Source organism: Symphodus melops (assembly GCF_947650265.1).
Source record: "Symphodus melops genome assembly, chromosome: 19".
In the NCBI taxonomy this organism is placed as follows: Eukaryota; Metazoa; Chordata; class Actinopteri; order Labriformes; family Labridae; genus Symphodus; species Symphodus melops.
This window is the reverse complement of record NC_136709.1, coordinates 17,036,699-17,056,620: the sequence shown is the minus strand read 5'-3', so window position 1 is coordinate 17,056,620 and position 19,922 is coordinate 17,036,699. Positions and strand designations below refer to the sequence as shown.

The window sequence follows — 19,922 nt, the reverse complement described above, 5'->3', positions numbered from 1 at the left end:
GGGAGAACACAGAGGGGATTAAAACAATCTCACAGCTAAAGAGAGGCTAAGGAGAGTTAAGAGATTAGAAGACCCACTCATTCTGCCAGACACATTTACCTACAAAAGCAAATCTTGCAAAACACATCCTTTATTGAAAGAGAATGTAGAGAAATTAAACAAATGTTGTCGGTTTCCACCAAACAGTAAACAATGAAAAAAGTGCCAATGTAGAACAAAAAACTGGGAACTGGGACCTTTTTTCCCTTCCTATTCAAAGGTATGAGCAACCTTTTTGTGTTACAATTTCTGCTTTATGTACACATATAACCTGGATATATAATCAGGATCTGAAATATATTAAAGGCTATTTTTGTTCAACTCAGTGGTTGTTTTTACAGGTAGGGTCCCCAACCGAGATACATCAGACAGAGCATTTTGTCATCTGTGGCTTCCTGTATGAGGTAATGGACGTGTCCTTCTATAGATAGAGGTAGACCCAGCACTTTATTCCTGCTCTTGATGACTCCTTGCAAACGCTGTTCGATGTCACACACATGGGTTTTAGCCTGGCAGTGAAGGAGAGAAGACAGACAGTAAATACTACAATATACATATACTAAAAATGGGGCATTGAGATGATGTATTAGAAATGCAAGCTGCTTAACAAGCATGTAAAAATGCTTCCTAAGATGGGTCCATGAAATGAGCATACCTTTTCATTGACTATCTCTCCTGTCTCGTTGGCCTGTGTTTTGGACAGCCCTTTGGCTTGTTTGCTCCACTCCACCAGCGGGTCATGAAGGAAAGTTTTAAGAACGCTTTGAGAGAAAAATAAAACAGATCATTTAAATCTGGATTTAAGAGATACAGTAGTAAGTTTGTGACAGAAACATATATACAAATCATTAGTTTTGTCATGAAAAACGTACACATGAGTGAGGTGAATTCAAAATCATTGGTTTCAGTTGTAAATGAAGGCTCAGGTTTTGCGAGAAATATTTGAGCAGTTAAAGTTATACTGTAAGTGTGTACCTGGTGAGTGGTTCCCTCTGGTCTCTCATTAGTCTTAGTGTGACCTCACAAGCCTGTCTGAAGAGACCCTCAGTGCCCATGGGTCCCATAGCGTGGACCATGTTTTGGGTCAGACGGAAAGGAACCACCTCAGGCACGTCAAACGTCTCCCCCTAGTGGAGAGATGCAAAAAGAGAAAAAAAAATAAAGAAGGTGATGAAACAAAAGTAGAAACACAATTTCAAAAATTTTTCACAAGCTCTATCAGAATTTTTTTTTTCCCATTTAAAGAATAATTTTAAATAATTAGACACAGACCTTGTTAAAGAGGCAGTTAAAGTCAACATGGACACACTCCCCAGTGAAAGAATCAAAGAGGATGTTTTCTCCGTGGCGATCCCCCAGACCCAGGATGTAGCCCACCATGGACATCACAGCAGTGGAGCGACAGTATGCAGAGCGACTGCTATACCTGTACACACATGAACAATAAGTGCATAACTTAAACCTGATCCCAAATGTAAATTAAACCTGAACTGCTTTAGACCTTTTCAGCCCATACAGCATGGACATCGCTTTTATGTAAAATGTAGAAAAATGTCACACAGCAAAATCAGATTTCACGTGAACACGTCCCTGAGAGATGTAATTGTATTGGAGCTGTGTGTAGTGTTGTACCATGATGTTGGGTCTGGGAAGGTGCGGAGGAACCATTCATGGAAAACAGGGATGTGTCGAGCACACAGCACCTCCTTGTGAATTCTTAGCTTCTCCTCAAAGGGAGCCGTCTTTGGTAAAATCAGCTTCCTGAGCTCTTTACCTGACAGGTAAATACCTAAAAACACATACACACACACATTTGTCAAAATCAAATCATTTAGTCACATTTGTTAGCAGTTTATCTCTCTTTACTGTATAGGCTCTATGTGTGAAGATACCTCTCTCCTTATACAGCTTGGTGAGAATGTGTCGAAGTCCGGCAGTGTTGTTGACCCATTCTATGATGCCGCACTCCTCGTTGAGAGGAATCACAGCGTAGGTACGGATATGCAGCTCCCTCCGTCTTGACTCAGCATCTTTACGTAGGCACTACACGCACACGCAATAAAAACTTTGAAATAGCCTAATAAACATTGTTCTTTGTTGATTTTTTTTAAGTTACATTTTTGGCCTTTATTGGATAGGACAGCTAAAGACAGACAGGAAGTGTAGGGAGTAAAGAGTCAGGGGTGACATGCAGCAAAGGGCCGAGGTGCCAGCACCCCTTCTTTGCTAAAAATCATACCATAATAATGAATTTGTATTGATGCACTGTCTACCTTATTATTTCTTCCATAATATGTTGCAATATTTCTTTCTTGGGTATTATTTTATTATAAACAAATTGTGATCATATGATTTGGTGTTTTTTTTTGTTCACATCCTTTCAGTCACCACCACTTAAAAAAAGCAATGGTGTGATTTATTTAACTGAGAAAGATGCACAAGATCACCAAGTTAACAGATAATTAATGACACGTTATCTCACTCACACACAGCCACACACACACCTTGTTAATGAGGCAGTTGAACTCCATGAGTCTGCAGTCCTTCCTCAGGTCATCTTTGGGTTTACACATCATGGTGTAGCTCCGCCCATCTGACCCCTTCAGACTTATCTTCTTAGGTTTCTGTAAGGAAGCCAAGATCTCCACCTACAAACAGAGACACAAAGACACACGAGAGGCGTCATAGGCAGCATGACACCTTCCTGCCAGGAGAAAAAATACAAACAAGATATACAGTAACACCCATTTTGCGTTCTCTTACACCGTCTTCAAAGCCATCCAGGTATGCCCAGTGTCCAGGAAAGGCGTCGTGCTGTGTGTTTGCCCCGCCAGTAGAGGGCAGTGTAGGAATGAGGACCGACTGCAGCGGGATCAGGATCTGGCTGAAGGTCGGCTCCTCCACCAGACGTTTCAGCATCTTGAAGTGAACGCTCATGCTGAGGGTGGTGCAGTTACCATCCACCTGAGAGACACATTCACACAGACATGAATGTGCTGCCTTTATATACAGTATTTTCTTTTCACGAAGTCGCCGTCCATGTTTATACGGTCTGTCTTCCCCTCTTGTAAACCTGTCTGCCACTGTATCATCCTTTGAAAAGATACATTTGGGTGCCACTTCTACTGTCTGCTGTAAGCAATCCTGTTACTGTAGAAAGATCGATAACTATTGATTTGATCTAATCTTGTCTACAGAGAGTATGTGCTGGTCCAGATTGACTTGACTTTTGGATTATCAGAACAACTAGATTTTTGTGTTGTGGCTCAACATTCAGTTAATTTGGAAATTAAAACATTGAAGCAGAACCTTCGATATGATGCAAAACATTGTGTCAACACATGCATGTTGGAAAACTAGAATGTAGAGAAATCTATTTGGACAGTTAGTTATTACTGATGAGTCTGTGTGTGTGTGTGTGTGTGTGTGTGTGTGTGTGTGTGTGTGTGTGTGTGTGTGTGTGTGTGTGTGTGTGTGTGTGTGTGTGTGTGTGTGTGTGTGTGTACCGGCTTGTTGCAGAGCTCCAGCAGCTTGTCAGTCAGTCTGTTTGCGTCGCCGATGAATTTCTCCAGAGACTGTTTGAGACTGATGGCTTTCTTTAGAATCTGATTACAGCGATTCATACGCATGGGGTAGGAAGACTGAAATAATCATAAAGTTATGAGTGCGCATGTTGTGAGGTCACATATTTAAGAAAAGGCAGAATTCTGAGTATGTCCTGTGTAAGAAGGAAGTGACTTCTTATATGACAGACAATTATGACCCTTAGACTTCACATAGGTAGAGTTCTGACTTGACATCATATACACTTCGTTGTTAGTTGTGATCTCAAACAAACATGATTTTTCACTTGCCTTGAATAACAAACAGTCATTTTCATTTAGCTTTCATTTTGTGAGATACACACACACACACACACACACCTACCTTGGAAACAGCTGTCATCAGCCACATCGCCTGTTGGGGATACGCTAAGAAGACTTTGGCCACGATGGTGATGAGGACGTTGAAGACCTCGTCGCTGGAGTGACACACTCTGGAGATGAGCTGGGAGAAGGCGGTAAGGAACTGGTACGGTGCCAAGTTCGCACAGTTCTCGCTCACCTGCGTGTTGATTTTCCCCAGCTCCTGTCGCATCTGCCTGTCTGCTCGTCCAGCTGTTTTCAAGATAGTTTATGAATTTGTCAATCATGTTTTTGTAGCTTACAAAAGCGTCAAAAAATAGAAATAAAACTAAGAGTGTGACACTGCTCTGTGTAATTTTATCTTGTACTAATCGGGGTTTCTCCTTCCAGACCCTTAGTATTATTTCCTGCAGCAAGTCTGAGCGGGCTGATGTGGGAACACAGCAGCATATTCTCAGGACAATTCAGCTCTTCAGAGTAGCGTTTGTATGCTTCTTCTTTTTTATGTCTTACCTCAGGTAACCCCCCCCCCCCCCATCTGACAGAGAGGAGCATATGTGAACGTCAAGGCCGAAATTATCGGCATGTGTGAAAACAGCTTTAGAGTCACTTCTGGACACCCACCTTTCTCACACTCACACACTTTGGCTCCAAAATCCAGCCAGAGAGACAGCATGCGAGGCATGGCTTGATAGATGTACTGGTTTCCAAACTGTAAGGCTCTGGAGGGAAAAAACAGCCAAAATGTGAGAGCAGATAAAGAAATCAAAAGGCCTAAAGGGGGAGAACAGCAAGTGTAAACAGAATTATCTCAGCATTGATGTCAGACTGAAGGACAAGAACCTATAGTTAGAACAACAACTTACTTTCCAAAGTACATGACGATGTATCGGATGAGGTTCCCCTGTTTCTCCAGCTTGTTATCCGTCACCATTGGCATCACTTTGTCGTAGTACTTGGCCAGGTAGAAGTTCCCATCTTCCCACTCAGGGAGGAGGTTGGTCACATCCTAAAGCACATGACACTCGCTCAGGACAGGATAGTTACAGACGTCCTTTTCCCTCGTATGTCGGGACATTTTTTGTTACCTGGAGAATCAATCCATCAACCAAAAAAGCTCCATCATAGTTAAGTAAAGATATCCAAATAAGTTCATTTTACCATCACAAGACAGAAAAAGGAAATTATCTGTAAGGAAAATAGCTGCAGATTATCTTGCTGTCTATTAATTGACTCAACTCCCCCCCCCCCTTCAAATGGAAAGTGCATCTCGAAACGGAGCTATGTATGATGTAGATTTTGTGTTTATCTCGTACTGCGAGGTCAATGTTGGCGTTTTAATCACAGCCTTTATGACTTCCTTGCTTCTCACCCTGTATGCCTTCATGATGGCGTTGGACTCAAAGTTGGCCGTCTCCTCCATGAAGCGCCCCACCAGCAGCATGGCCTTGCCTTTGGTCTGCAGACTGCGAGGGTCTGTCGGCGGCTGATCGTCGGGGAAACACTGGGCCACGCCCTTCTGCAGGACGATCAGAGCCTGGTGTACATCGCCCTGGTGTCCCAAGAAAATGGAAAGTGATAAATTAAATAGTATGTGTGGAAACTTTTTATTGCTTCATTTCAATTATTTATCAGTCTATTTCGTTTCAGCATGAACTTTTGATCTTACTCCATAGTTACCACTTTGCTGATTTTTTATTGTTGCGCTCCTGGTATGATTACTAAACCTGTTTGAATTGAATGTTTCTGTTTGTAAAAAGATTGACGGCTTAGCTATACCTTGGACCAAAGCCACTTGGCCTTCTCTGTGACCAGCTCAGCCAGGTGTGTGTTCTCAGCGTTCAGCAGAGCATTAAAGGCAGTCTGATGGTGTCCCGCCTTTCTGGCCACACGAGCACTTTGCAGCCAACACTCCCCTACCAGCTCGGTGCTCAAAGGCCTGCAGGGCAAACACAAGGACAGGATTGTGATTCTGTCTTAAAGAATAAGATCCTTTTGCAGTGATTTTATTCAGCTTTACATCTTAGTCAGAAGATTTGAGTTTGCAAGAACTTTCAGAGAAACAGGGACATGATGAAGTGTTCCCGTTCGTCGGCAGATGTTGCACCATCCTTACTGTGTTCCCAGGCTGAACAGGGCACGTCGGAGGGCAAGGATAGGCTCCTTGGCCCTGAAGGAATTCTGGGTCATCTCTAGTCGATTTGACCAATGAGGAGGCAGCTGATTGAGGCTGGGGGCGGAGCATTCTCTTTGTTTCTGCAACTCAGCAAATGTGTGCTCCAACTCGCTGAGCATGTGAAGCCTAACCGGGAGAAAAAAAGAAAAAAAAAGAAAAACATGTTGGAGTTGCAAAAATATTTCTCACAACAACCTGAAAAAAAGGAAGAAAAAAAAAAAAAACACACACCTGACGATGTACTCATATCCTCTCTGGTAGGTTCCACACTCATAACTAGCTGCAGAAAGAGGGACGATCTGTTCCTTCCTCACGACCTTCAGCTTCTCGTAGAAAGTTTCATCATCTTGTTTCTTTGCTGAAAGCAGCAACTGGCCAAGTCGCACACCCCAGGTACTGGACTGACTGTCTGGAGACACGATGGTAGGAATTTGATCAAACAAGCGATCGAAGCATAGCCATTAAAAAATGTGACTGCTGGACAGCCTTACTGAAAATGCATTAAATGGTTTGTAATTTAAGAGCATTCTTTTACCTGAACTTAAATAATCTTCCAGCAGGTCCCATTTCCCGAGCTTCCAGGCTGCTTCCACTCTGTAGGTGTTCAGCTCGGACTTCCACTGGTGCCTAAACGTTTACAAATAGAGACTCATTCACGGACTTACATACTAAGTGCAGAACACAATAGTCTGTTACTTAAAAAAAAACATCAGAGTTTAAGACACAAGATAACATGAACGTTAAGAAATGTATAACAGCATCTCTAACAGTTTAAGTGGCCGTAGATTAATCTTAAAAGCAGCTTTAGTGAGAATAAGCAGGGTTTTAATGTGTGTGTGTGTGTCTCACTTGTTGGCCAGGACTCCATTGACCTGAGTGATGACCGTTGACAGCTGTCCCAGGCCCAGCATAGACGTCATCACCCCATGATAGTGACCAATCTGTGGACAGGGGGACCAAGAAAGTGATGATACATTTAAAAGACCGACAAGACACGACAGACAACTGAGAGGTGTTGTGTTTCATTAGTAACTTATACATACTGGCAGTGTTAATGAGCGGAGAACTAAAAGGCGTATTACTGTGGTTAAAGATTAAAGAAAGCATATTTGGAACTCTTCCCTGCGTGTGCAATCTTTTAACTCCATCGTCTATTATCTGACAAAGCAACGTCCACTCTCTGAACATGCGAGTGTTTCACTGGACATAAGGAGGCAAAATCAATCGCAGGTTTTGGCTCCCACTGAAGCTCGTAGTTTGTGTGCACCTGGTCTGACTCCAGCTGTATGGCCCGGTCGTAGCAGGCGGTCGCGTCTCGGAGAAGGCCGATGCTCTCGTGCTCCAGTATCTGTTCCCGTAGCGACGGCTCCTCTCTCCTCAGCGCGTTGACCCCCCTCACCCCATCAGGCTCGTGCATCGCAGCATACAGCGTCTGTAGCATCGGAAGAAAACAGCTGAGAGAGCTTCCAGCAGGCCATAATTCACATCACACAATATTATTTTTTTCTCTTTAAGCATCACTATGTGAGAGATGCATCATTTTAAGTTCTACAAATACTTTTACCTGATTGCTTCATCTATCTGGTTCTTCTCTTACTTTCCGCATCAGGAGTTATACATTTATTAAAACTCTGATTAAGGTTATTCGTCTATTCATCGTTGAAGAGTTTCATCACTTCACTTAGGGAAGACAGAAGACTTTTCTCTGACCTGCAGGAACGTAAGATGGTCCTGGATGTTTTCTTTGTTTTCTAATATGTGAGCTTCAAAGTGCATGAGAGCACGAGTGTACGCTTTGGATCGCAGAGAGGCCTTGGCCAGAGCGTCCTGTGGGATGCCCTTCAAGAAAGCCACCACACGCTGGTAATCCCCACTCTCTGCAAATGTCAAATATGAACATGTAAATACTGTAGGTCTCACATGTCTTGGAATAATGTGGAAGATTTAAGGCTTGATGAGAAAATGTTTTTTTTTTTTTTTTTTTTTTTATTAGATAAGGAAAGGAAAACATGGTACTAACCATTTTTGGGTTTGGAGTAGAGGATGTGGCGGCTCCACTGTGTGAGGTGAGACAACATGCTGAACACAGTCTGAATGCTGAGCTGTGATAGGCTGGAGGCTGTTTCCTGACCATGCCCCCCCTCCTGGTCACCCTCTGTCAGCACAGCCAGCATCTCCTCTGTGACCTGTGAGGAGGCGGGAGGGGAGAGATATGGTTATGATTCACAATTTAACTGAAACAAATTAAAAAAATCTTCTGTAAGCCGCTCTGATACGAATGTTTGTTCACCTCCTGTTGCTCTGCAGGTGTGCAGCCCAGCAGCATGTAGAGCAGAATGTGAGGCAGCAGGTAGATGGTCACCTTGTAGTCGTGTTTGATGATGAAACTACAGCAGCTGAACACTCTGCTCGCCAGCTCGTGTCTCACCTAGAGCACAATAACACTTCTTTCATACTCACTGTTGACTGCTGAATATTTTGAACTTTTGATGCTCCATTGTCATCATGTTATTATTCATGTGTATTTATGAAAGTAGCTATGCTCACAATGAAAAAAGGTCCCATGCTATCTTAAATCGAACACCATCTAACACACACACACACACGTTTTAAGAATCACACAGACTGAAAAAAACTTACCTTGCTGATAAGAAATCCAGCCCAGGTGGCCGACCAATCAGAGAATTTGCTGCCTCTCTTGCTTAAGTAAACTGGCTTCTTCAGTTTAGACCAGTTAACCTCTTTTTGACTGCTCTTGTACCTGCGAAGAGAGAGAGGGTGAAGAGGTAGAATGAGAAAGAAGAGTCAAAGAGAGGGATGAATGATGCATAGAAGGTCAATAATGAAGGAAAATGAGTAAATAAAGGAGGTAAAAAGAGAACAAAGAAAAGACTATGTAGCTAAATAAAATCTCCTTCAGTGCTTTGACCTCCTGTGTGAGAAGCCTTTGCGTGTGATACCTGCTGTTAATGTGTGGTTCTAGTATTTCCTGAATCTGCTCTGGGAATCTCCTCCACAGACGGCGCCCCGATGAGTCCGTTCGACCCTCGCGACACTCAAAGATGGACAGCAGCTCCTGCAGTGTAGATAATGTAAGTGTAAACCAAAAAGAGAGGCAACAATTTCCCATGCTGGACATACAAAGATATCGCGTGCACCTGAATCGCATAAGCAGCCGAGTCCTGCGCTCTGACGTCATCAGCGTAAGCCAGAAATGTTCTGATCAGTTCGGTCAGCAGGTCGTAGGCAAAGTTTGGATCATCAACTCCACTCTGTATAGAGGAACATTTAGCTTAGATTATTTACTAAATGCCTCAGTACAGTTATATAATGTAAACTGTACAGTTCTGTAACTATAAAGGATCCACTGTGGTCACTTGAATACTTCTACAATAGAATGTTTTTTTCTGCTTTGATGAACATGAGTGAGTGTATGTTTGCCTATAATGGTCTCTTATGCACTGTTCTAATAACACACTACGGGTATATGTTTTTTTATTACTGCACACAACCATAATCTTTTCAGGCATACCACAAATGTGTTTCGGTCTCCATGGGTGTGAGTGTGTGACAGATCCAGACGTCCAGGGTCCACAGCACCCAGCTCCCCGAGACACTCCCCGCAAAGCAGCCTGGCCTCGGGGGACGAGTCCTGGCAGCCCTTCAGCAGGACGGATACCAGGTTAGAGATGACCGGCTCCACCGCCTCACTCGCACAAACCTGCCTCAGCAGCCACTCCTGCAGTCCACATGACAAATGAAATAATGCTGATTTCTGTTTGGAATGTTTTGGATTATTGCTGTTTCGGCTTTTACTGTATTCATTATCCTTTCAAAAAAATTACAAGCAACATCCAGTTATAAATATATCATATTACTATATACTTACTATATAATCTAGTAGCAATTACAATCACAGTGACATTTGGAAACAGCATGTTAAATAGTGAGTGAAGCGGAGGAAATCAATAATCATGCTGACATTGGAAAAAGAGCAGAGAACCAGTTTCCTTTATTAAATCTCTTCAGGAACTAAACTTGCAAACAAGGACATTGACTATTCGTGTGTGTGTGTGTGTGTGTGTGTGTGTGTGTGTGTGCTTGTACCTGCTTGTTGTGCATCATGTCTCTAAGGCTCGTCAGTGCATGAATCCTGACATCCACATTTTCATGTTGAACTGCTCTCATGGAGAGCTGCAGAGCTGCAGCCAGGTCACTGCTGCTGGCTGCCAACTGTAAGAAAAATCACTTCACCATCACATATTTAAATTCTGAATAAACAGCATACATCACCAGTTAACTGTCACCATGTTATTAAATGGCTGCATCATTTACTTCATCATCATGGTCATTCTGTTGTACTCCACACTGACCTTCTTGTAGTTCTGCAGCACGGTGTGAATGTCCTTCAGCTCAGGGTGGTCAGGCAGGAAGTAGATCTCATGGAGGTAGTCTTTGACTTCTTCCCTGAGGGGAAATTAAACATTTTCAATTAGAAATGGTTGTTGTTGTTTTTTTTTTTATATTTGTAGTACGGTAATACATACGTAGCAATATGAAGGAAACATAGGCAGAGAAAAGGGTATGGCCACTGACTTACAGAGCCCGACATACAACCTGCAGTGGTTCAAGTAGTGAATTTTTAAAATGTGTTTGTCTTACCTGCTGTCCAGTATCAAGAAGCGGATAATAGCAGCAGTTTCTTTGGGCTGAAGTGGGATTAGAGGAAGCAGTGCAACAATGACATGACTCAGCAGAGGGCCCAAGTGTGCCGGCTCCACGCTCCTCACAAAACACTCCCATGTCCTGAAACAGCAGGAAGAAACTGTTAAAGGTCAAATATTAAACTCATTTTTCTACAAGTTTAAATAAGTCTCAGTTGGATGTCAATTTGCCCATTAAGGAATTCACAATCTCAATGTACAGTATGTAAAGTATATATGCCATGCAGTCTCCCTGGGACCTTATTGTGTTAGTGTGTGTGTACTGACTGGCAGCAGAGCAGAGGGAAGTCCTCTCTGTATCGGAGACCCGTACGAAGTGTCGTCATCATCTTTACTCTCACAGAGCTGATGTGTTTGGGGCCCATCAGCCTCATGAGAGCCATCACACTTGTCAAAGCCTGCACAGAAAATAACAGGCAGACACTTTGTAAACATTGAGCAAAGCCACGGAGTGGCAACTCTACACTTCAAACAGAAACTCTCACAGAGAGAAAACCTTCTCAAAGAACCATTAATAATCTTTCTGCCTTCGTTATGGATCACACACCAGTTTCTTGCGGTCCTTCTCTCCAGCGCTGGAGCTGAGCAGCTGCATGTTGAAGAAGGCAAGAATCCCCAGAAGCTTTGGTTGGAGGTAGTCGGCCTGTAAGAGGAAGGACGGCATAACAGGAAAAATGTGTATTTTTGTAAAAAATACAAAAAATAAATAAATAAAAGGGAGTAAATGTGGACAAATTCGTCATCCATTATGTATTCACAATGTATTTGTCGGGTTAACATAAAATACAACATTTATAATAATAATGTAAAATTCCAGTCTCTCTTTATTATAGAGAGATCAAACGGTAACAGCCTCTCTAACTGTGACACACACCATGCGTTCTGGAGTGGTGATGTCTCTTGGACCTCGGTACGGGTCGTCGTTGGATGCAAAGGAGGCCAGGATCGCCAAACCGTTAAAAACCTACACAGAAAGACAAAACAATGTGAGCAAATAAAAAGTGAAAGAACAACTGATGTGTTTGCATGAAAGCCCTGAAAGAAAATGGATGGAAGAGAAATACTGTAAAAGGACACTTCTTCCTTTTAAGTGTCAATTTAGTTGTAGTCTTTTGTTTTTGGAGGAAAAAGGCATCATATTAACAGTTGAACATTTCGGGTCACATTTTGCATTGATGAAATGAACACTGTGTCGACCTGTTGGTAGTGCTCTCCCAGACGCAGCAGCAGCTCGTTGTGAAGACCCTGGAAGTCCTGCCTGAGCAGAGAGCCCAGTTCAATCTCTGTCTCGCTCTTGGAAAACACAAGGGAACAAATAAATGAATACAAATTTAATTTGGAAGTTCAACTTTAAAAGGATGTCAGTCCATAAAATGGTTAAAGATATTGGGTAAATATGGATTACATTTAAAGATAAAATATGTCTGTTTGAGTTGTTGATTTCGATTTATATCGAGGTGATTCATCATGACACGTTTGTTTGATGACCAATTACTTTTAAAAGCATTGCTATCCAGTCCAGTCTAAACTCAGAAACAAATTGCATGACTACTGGGTGTAATTATAAGATTTGTTCTACCTGCAGGTAGTGGAAAGCCCTCTCTAGCTCCTCCTTTGTGCAGGAACAAACCAGATGGCTGAAGATGTACTTGAAGTTGTTGATCAGGATCTCTCTCCGGTTTGCTTTCAGCTCATTGGCCAGGGTACGGATGAGGGCGGAGCCAGTGGAGCTGGCTTTGGCTGCCAGGTAGGGCAGAAGAACTTGGAGAGTCCTCTGCATACACAAGTGTCCAATTAAAGAATAAAACACAGAAACACATATTCTAAAACACATAATACAACGTCACCGAACCCACTCTGCATAATTCCCACTGTGTATACCACATGCATCCATTGCTTGAATGTCATTTTGCGTTTGCTTACAGTGAGGAAGCGGTGGAGGTCCGGGAAATCAAAAGCGTGTGCGATCTGAGCCAGGATGTCCAGAGCCAGCTCTCTCTGATTGGCCGACTCGCTGCCCTGATCTGGCGTGCTCCGCAGGGCCGACGCATGGCGTGAATGTAATGACTCGACCAGGAACTAAACACAAGGAAGAAAGAAGTGATCGAAGTGTGTCTTATTTTTAAAATCTACAAACTTATTTAACTCAATGTGACAGTCGGCCACCTTATTCACAATTTCCTGTTCAGATTAAAAACAAGTTTACAGCCTTGTCTTGTTTACTGAGCTGTGGTAATGTTATACCTGGCAAATAGGGTTCTTGTACTGGCTGAAGAGGGTCTGCAGTTTAAGACCTTTGGCAGTGGCCAAGGCTCTGATCTGAGTGTACGCAGCTACAGACACCTGGGACGACTTGGACAGCAGACAGTGAAGCAGCCGCAGCAGAGAGAATGACACCAAACTGCCCTGAGACGCTCTAACAGAAGAGGACAGATAGAGATTTTTATTCAACCAAAACTAATGTTGAAATACAAAGTTTTAAAAGTTGCAATTCCCTCATCTGCAAGAGTAAAAAGATTTTTAAAAAGGTCATAGTTAGATGAATAAAGCCCTTTCCAAAATGTGGTGAACTTTGAGTTAGCCTGCTGTCTGTTGGACAGGCAGGTGACAAACACTGGTGGTTAGCTTGTGCTAGCGTGCAGTGTGGTTACAAACAGTAAACATGCACACTATGTCCTTCTGTGGGTAAGGAGCCCAGAAGAAAGGGCCTAGTTTCAATGTTGTCTGCTTTTATAACTTGTCTTCTCTGTGTGCTCATTTATAAGTTTCAACCACTCACACATGTTTTTTGTGTTTTCTCTGTAGACGACATTGTTCTTTACATTCCTGTGAGAAAACGCAAAACAAAGGTTTTCTGTACCTGCCGATTTCTCCAGTGGTGAGGATGAGTGAGTTGCGCAGGTCGTCATCTCTTTTGAGTTTAGCGTTGTTGAATGCCTCTTTAAGACGAGCAACGAGGAGCTTGGATTAAAAAAAAAAAAATCATAAATCAATACACTTTATTGGCTCAGTAAAAAACTACATTAGTATTGGATTTAATTCTGTAAGGATAAGGATAATCCTTAATTTAATTCTGTAGCTGTGGTGGAACCAGCATATACCTTACATATCATCAAAATTACACCACTGAGGGTATCTTTTTAGTCTTACAACTAGAAATGCTCACCTCATTTAGAGAGCCCTGTTCAGAGTTTCTAACAGTCTCTGTTAGCAGAAAACGCACTGACTGACTGAAGCGAATTCGTGTTACTGGATCTGAGTCCTCCATTAGACCAATCAGAGCGCAGAGAACTGCTTGGGAGTCACTGTCTCCACCAACCAGATTCACATGCTGGCAGAGGTGAGGCAGAGCTTCAAGGAAGGCTAAGAAAATTAAATAAATAAGACAAGAAATGAATAATAAAAAATAAACAGATTTTAGCATTTAGGTAAAAGCTCATGATTGAGGAAAGCATCCCATCAAAAACCACAAAGCACCTTGTTTGACACTGCTGGGAGCTTGTTGTCTGAGCAGTGGCAGAAAGGGTCTCACAACACTCGCACTGAGAGATGGAAACGTTTTCCCAGCATGCTCTGTTGCAAGGGTGAGTCGGCTGCAGAGGACTCCAGGTAGATGAGCGGCATCTGCGTGGGAAACACTGAGCTGAGAGAGCTCTGATTGGATACAGCTCAGCTGACCGATCGTACCGGCGAGCTCCTTTTTCACCTGCTCTGAACTGTCCTCCAGCCTGGAAGTGCAAATAAATATATGTAAACCAAAAATGACAAATAAGGAACAATAAAGGAGAACATTAACATGGCTGCACACTGTTTATACATGTATATATATATATACACACACAGTATGTGCTTACAGCAAAGTAGTTCTGATGAGGTTGAGGTGTGTGTTTCCCAGGTGGTGAAGCAGAAGGGGAAAGGCTCTGACTGCCGCAGCTTTCACCACCTCATCTGGACTCTGCAACAACTTGAAAAACACACACACTCTCCAAGTCTCACACACACCACGTCGCAGCAGAGCCAGCAGCGACACACATTTGGCTTGGAGCTCAGACGCTAAAAAGAAACACAGAAAAAAGAAAAAATCTAAGTTTTACACAGAGAAGATTACTTACAGCAACATTGAGTGTGTATTAAAAACAGTGAGGTCCAGATTTAGCGACAGGTGAGCAGTACTCACAGTAACAGAAGTCGAGTCTATCGGCTAAAGGAGGCAGCCAGGACGGGAAACCGGAGCTCCTATAGGCCGAGACAGACTTGTTCTCACACACCCAGGGAAGAGACAGAAGAGCACAAACTCGCCGCTGGAGTGCGTCCTCACTTTGGCTATTCACTGCACAGGACGAGATGGGAACAGATGGTTGTTCAGTTCTTGAGCTCAAAACGATGTGCTCTGTGACGTTACCATAATACACATCAAAGTAAATCTTATTTGTGTAAAATTACATTTAAAAAAAATCTATGACAATGGCTTATTGCTGGAAAATTAAATTAGGAGTTATTTAACAAAAATGTGTGAAGAAAATCAAATAACTGTAGCAAGACATACATTGTATTAAAGCTGAACAATTTATGTAATTCAGTCTATGCAATTCAGATGAACACATACACCACAGTCACACCACAGGATCTGATTACTTGTCAGGTAGAGGATAGAGTCCAGGACCCCAAGAGTAGTTTGGACGGCAGACTTAAAGTGGTTCTGATTTGAGTTGGGTTGAGTGCCTCCTTCTAATACTGACTGACAGCTCTTCAGCACCCTCCCCAAAGTCTCAGTGGGCACCCAAAGGAGAGGAGAAGGACTGTAGTAAAAAAGAAAAGAAAAACCAAGACAGTGAGAGAACGCTACCAAGGTAAGTGGAAGTAAGCAATAGGGGTAATATATACACATCACAGATGGTCATTAGTAAGTAAGATGGTTGATAGAAAGAGAGCTTGGGTGTTTTTTGGTTGAGTTTTACCTGGTGGGAGAGGAGCAGCAGGCGACCAGGTGTAAGATAAGACCCAGACCCTCCAGAGCAGAGAGAGTCTGTGTGGATTCAGGTCCGACAGAGGCCAACATGGTGAGCAGCTCCTCCAGCCGACTGTGCACCACTGCCCAAACTTCACTGCCGACACGCATGTCCACCTCCCTGAAGACATAAAGAAACATGTATTCAAAGGTTGGGGAAATCTGTTAACAGCTTTCATTCCTGGAAAAACCCCACCAGCTCTCTGCACAGCACATTCACCAGGCAGGGGGAGCATGTTCAGGGGCAGACTGCTGTCCCAGCCCTGCTCCACAGACAAACTCTGTTAGCACCCTGGTCATACAGACGTACATAACCTCTCAGTTAGGGCAGGGGGACCCAAACAGATGAGTTAATTGGTCTTGGAATAAAAGCATTTCAATTGGACATGTTTCAGAGACACAGCTGTGATTATTAATGTTTTAACAGCTCTCTTTGTTTGACTCTTCAATGTGAACTTACCTGTTCTTACATGTGTCAATAACACATTGAAGTTTTGTTTGAACAGCCAGGAGGCTAAAGACCTGCCTCATCTCCACCTCCAATATGTCCACCACCATCCTAATGCCTGGGCTTCACAGTGCCTCTTCAGATATCAATGGATGACATCACTCAGACTTTTAAAATGAACTCACTCTGCTTTTGTTCTTTGTTTTTTGGTTGTAGATTTGCAGGATTTCTTGGCAGCAGTCTCCCCGTCGTCTGACTTGCGCATCATCAAAGCAGTCTCTGCCTTCAGCGCTGCTTGGAGAAACCCCTTTGCACACTACAGTAGGAAACAGATGCACAACAGACCGGACGGAGGGGATGAAGATAAAATAATACGCTAACAGTTAAACATCTTGATATAAAAGATCAAAAAAACTGGAGCATACCTCTGCTTGATTTTCCGTTCCGACGGTGTTTGCCAGCGTCCTGCAGACATCTGTGACCTTCTGCCTTCTCAACGATGCAGCACTTTCATAAACTACTGCGACTGATAACATGAAGCTGAAGAGCAAACACAGGGATTCTGTAACCTCTGTCCCCAACTTGACACCTGACCCTCCAAGAGTGCAAACGCTCTCAAACGTCTGCGAGAGGTGGATGGGCTCAAAGCGTGAGTGGGAAGGCTGAAACACACAGCGGGTGAGGAGAAGCAGCTCTCCATCATAAGCAGCCGTCTCATCCTGGTTCGTGTTTAAAGGTCGGGATTCCAGCAAATGAAGGTAAGCTGCAAAGAACTCGTGGCCCTGGATTTCAGGAAACCCTCCCAGCTCCACCAGTCGCCTCAGCATCACCATGGAGAGCCTCCTCAGCCTGGTGTTGCCGTTTGCCAAGAAGGAGCAGGCCGTCTCCCACGCAGCGCTCAGATCACGGCGGGAGACGACTCCTCTCAGGGAGTCGGTTAAGACGCTGATCGTTACTGCAGCTAGCGACTCAAGAGCGGCGGGTGAGGAGAGACTAAGAGGACACGGGGTGAGGTACGAGGGGCCACGATCGGGGAGTATACTGAAGCATCCCAACATAACAGGCCACTGGTTTCGTGTGGGAAGCTGTGAAGTGTTTCCTGTCGCTGACAGTGTTGCGATATGATTGTACAGTACGTCGCTCAGGTCCTGCGCTAAAAAAATGAACTCCTGAGTGAGGCTGCTTGAGATGAACGGCAGCCGGGCTCGCAGAGTGTGAAGTAAAGAGGCCAACACAGCGGAGACCCGCCCGTGGATGACGTCACAATCCGGAGAAGCCGCCACACGAAGCAAACGCAACGCCACCCACTTACTGAAGTCTGAATTAAGAAAGAAATAAGAAGTCCATCAGACGTGGAATGGGAAAGAAAAGCACAAAAAAATACAACAGTTGTAAACACTTTTTTTTAATGAAATCTAAAAGGAGACGTTTTTAATAAAAAGCATCTCATACCAGTACAGCTCTCAGTAGTGTCCGGGTACGCGGCAGGCTGGCAGGAGGGATTGGCAAACATCAGAGAGGAGGATTTGATTATATGCTGCACGAAATCCAGAAGCATCACACAGGCTGGCTCAGAGCTGGACTTCTTATTCAGCCCTAAAGCAACTGGAGGAAAACAAACAATCGATTTTTTAAATCCTATCACGACCTCGGGATCGGAAACCTTCTTGAACCTAAAAGTGATGTATTAGAAATTAAAAGAGAATATTTGGACATGACAAGTAATTATTTTTCAGTAGTAAATATTGGTTATTGTTAATCTTTAATCTAGAACTCAAATCAATCTTAACATCCAAAAGCATCGTGTTACTGTAAGTAGCCTGAACAATGTGCTTTATTTTAAATGAGCACAGGCTAATAAGTTCAGCAGTCATGATCTTAAACTCTCCAACTTCATAGTGTAAAACTGTGTAATCATCTCCTTTTAAGTTTTTTATTTTTTTGTTTGTTTTTAACCCAGCTTGTAAGGTGGCCTTGTGACCTTTTTGAAAGCAACCTATAAATAAATGTCTGTATGTATTATTAAAGAGAAACCAGAGGGTTGATTGAACAACCTGAAATGGGTTTATAATAATTGAGGAGTGAACACCAACCAGACCCAGTCATTAATTTAATTGCTTTTACTCTTTTTATCTATCTCCTCTTGTGCGTTTTTAGCCTTTCAATTTCTCCCTTCCTGAATTGACTTCACTGTTTTTAGTATTTTATAATCCTTTTAACATTTAACTCTCCAGCCCTTGACGGCTTCTTTCTCTAAATGTTTTATTTATGTATTTGTATGTATGGGTTTGTATCTGTAAAGCATGTTGTAAACAGTTGTTTTTAAAGGTGCTATATAAATAAAGTCATCATTATTATTAATTATATTTTAATTAATCAATTATTATTAATTATAGAGAATAGGAGGTAGGGATACAAGATAATTTTACAACAGAATCGTGCTTTAATTAACAGGCATTAATCTGGCAATGACCATAACACCCACATGGATGTAACAGTAATTGTAACAATGGAGTATGAGTCATTACTGTTACTGTTTTCCATCTTGTGTTCCTGATAGTACAAATTTCTGTGAATACGTTCAGTTTGGTTACACTTTGTAGAGGTGACTTTGCTGTGAGCAGACTACGATCTATTTGGGGAAGCTATGACCATATTTGAAGAGAAGAATGTCATTAGAGGTATTCTAAAAGTATAAATGTATGGCCTCAGTTGACAATGGAATGAGGAATTGTTCTTCAAATAGAGGTTTGACATTGTAAGGGTAAAGGTGATGTGATTCTCCTGACCATGTACAGAAGTATCTAAAGTGGGAAGGAATTTGTGACATCTGTTGAACAGTATATAATGGCTCCACAATGAACATTAAAGTGTCTACCTTTCAGCCTGCAAAGAGTCTCAGTGTTGTCTGTTAGATTAGAACCACGGCCGTGATTATGCTGCATTAGTATTCTCCAGTCTGTTGATAGATTCAGCTTTAGGGACAGTTATATTATTCAACCCATCAGTTCCTGACTCACCAACATCCACATCTGTCAGTATCCTGTCAATGAACTGACAGAGGATCTGTCGAGGTTTCTGCACCGCCTGCTCGTACTCAGCAGCGCTGGAACTGTAATACACCAACACATGAACACATGGTGAAGCTAAAACACTGGTTTGTTCATACAAAGAGAAACTCAAGCAGTTTTTTTTATAAGTGAGGCTTCCTGCTAAAAACGTAGCTTCTCCAACATGTTGCTCACCTAGCTAGCTCCTGCAGAGCTGGTATCATCGCAGACATCTCAAGCCCTTCCATTTTTATTTTATTTTTTTACTGCAGCTCCTTTGCGTTGATAAAGGAAACGCTTTTTCAACACAACAAATGAATTATAATTCTCGCTCTTTCGATTAGAAAACTTCTCAGGGTCGTATCCATCCTGTACTGTCAAAACGTTTCGAAAACTTTCGCTCCAAAATGACGTTTTCTTGTTTTCATACGGCAATCACCGAGGGTCAAAATACTGACAGGGAAACTCGAAAGGCAAACGACTCCCCCTGGCTGAGTATTGGTTAAATAAACAACATAACTGTGCTCCGGGAAATGAAGTATAAATCAAACTATATTATAACATTTAAGTAT

The 19,922-nt window shown here is 42.7% G+C and overlaps 1 protein-coding gene across 1 annotated transcript; it reads right to left on the bottom strand.

Moving 5' to 3' along the window:
• Positions 1-112: 112 nt before the first annotated feature.
• atr (ATR checkpoint kinase) lies at positions 113-19,792 on the bottom strand. The gene is made up of 48 exons (XM_079369559.1): positions 19,546-19,792; positions 19,321-19,412; positions 17,753-17,905; positions 16,726-17,618; positions 16,486-16,616; positions 15,803-15,973; positions 15,480-15,643; positions 15,022-15,174; positions 14,699-14,897; positions 14,322-14,572; positions 14,011-14,207; positions 13,705-13,805; positions 13,089-13,260; positions 12,768-12,923; positions 12,424-12,618; positions 12,042-12,137; positions 11,719-11,808; positions 11,392-11,487; positions 11,112-11,242; positions 10,783-10,926; positions 10,494-10,587; positions 10,228-10,353; positions 9,653-9,859; positions 9,279-9,392; positions 9,081-9,196; positions 8,761-8,881; positions 8,411-8,548; positions 8,141-8,306; positions 7,831-7,997; positions 7,388-7,552; positions 6,970-7,061; positions 6,656-6,747; positions 6,352-6,529; positions 6,061-6,246; positions 5,724-5,883; positions 5,317-5,496; positions 4,811-4,953; positions 4,569-4,666; positions 3,967-4,196; positions 3,546-3,680; positions 2,803-3,003; positions 2,544-2,687; positions 1,932-2,082; positions 1,672-1,828; positions 1,312-1,465; positions 1,015-1,166; positions 695-800; positions 113-548 (listed from the first exon to the last, which is right to left on the bottom strand). Exons 1-48 carry the CDS (start codon positions 19,596-19,598, stop codon positions 375-377), a joined length of 7,785 nt encoding a protein of 2,594 aa, XP_079225685.1. The 5' UTR covers positions 19,599-19,792; the 3' UTR covers positions 113-374.
• Between the last annotated feature and the right edge of the window lie 130 nt (positions 19,793-19,922).

What these genes read in the sequence shown, in the direction of transcription:
- atr (XM_079369559.1), bottom strand. Translation starts at nt 19,598, where the DNA reads ATGGAAGGGCTTGAGATGTCTGCGATGATACCAGCTCTGCAGGAGCTA. An exon ending in GGATATGAGTACATCGTCAG is followed by an intron (nt 6,247 to 6,351) that starts GTGTGTGTTTTT and finishes TCTCCCGGTTAG; the next exon opens with GCTTCACATGCTCAGCGAGT. An exon ending in CCAAGTGGCTTTGGTCCAAG is followed by an intron (nt 5,497 to 5,723) that starts GTATAGCTAAGC and finishes TTGGGACACCAG; the next exon opens with GGCGATGTACACCAGGCTCT.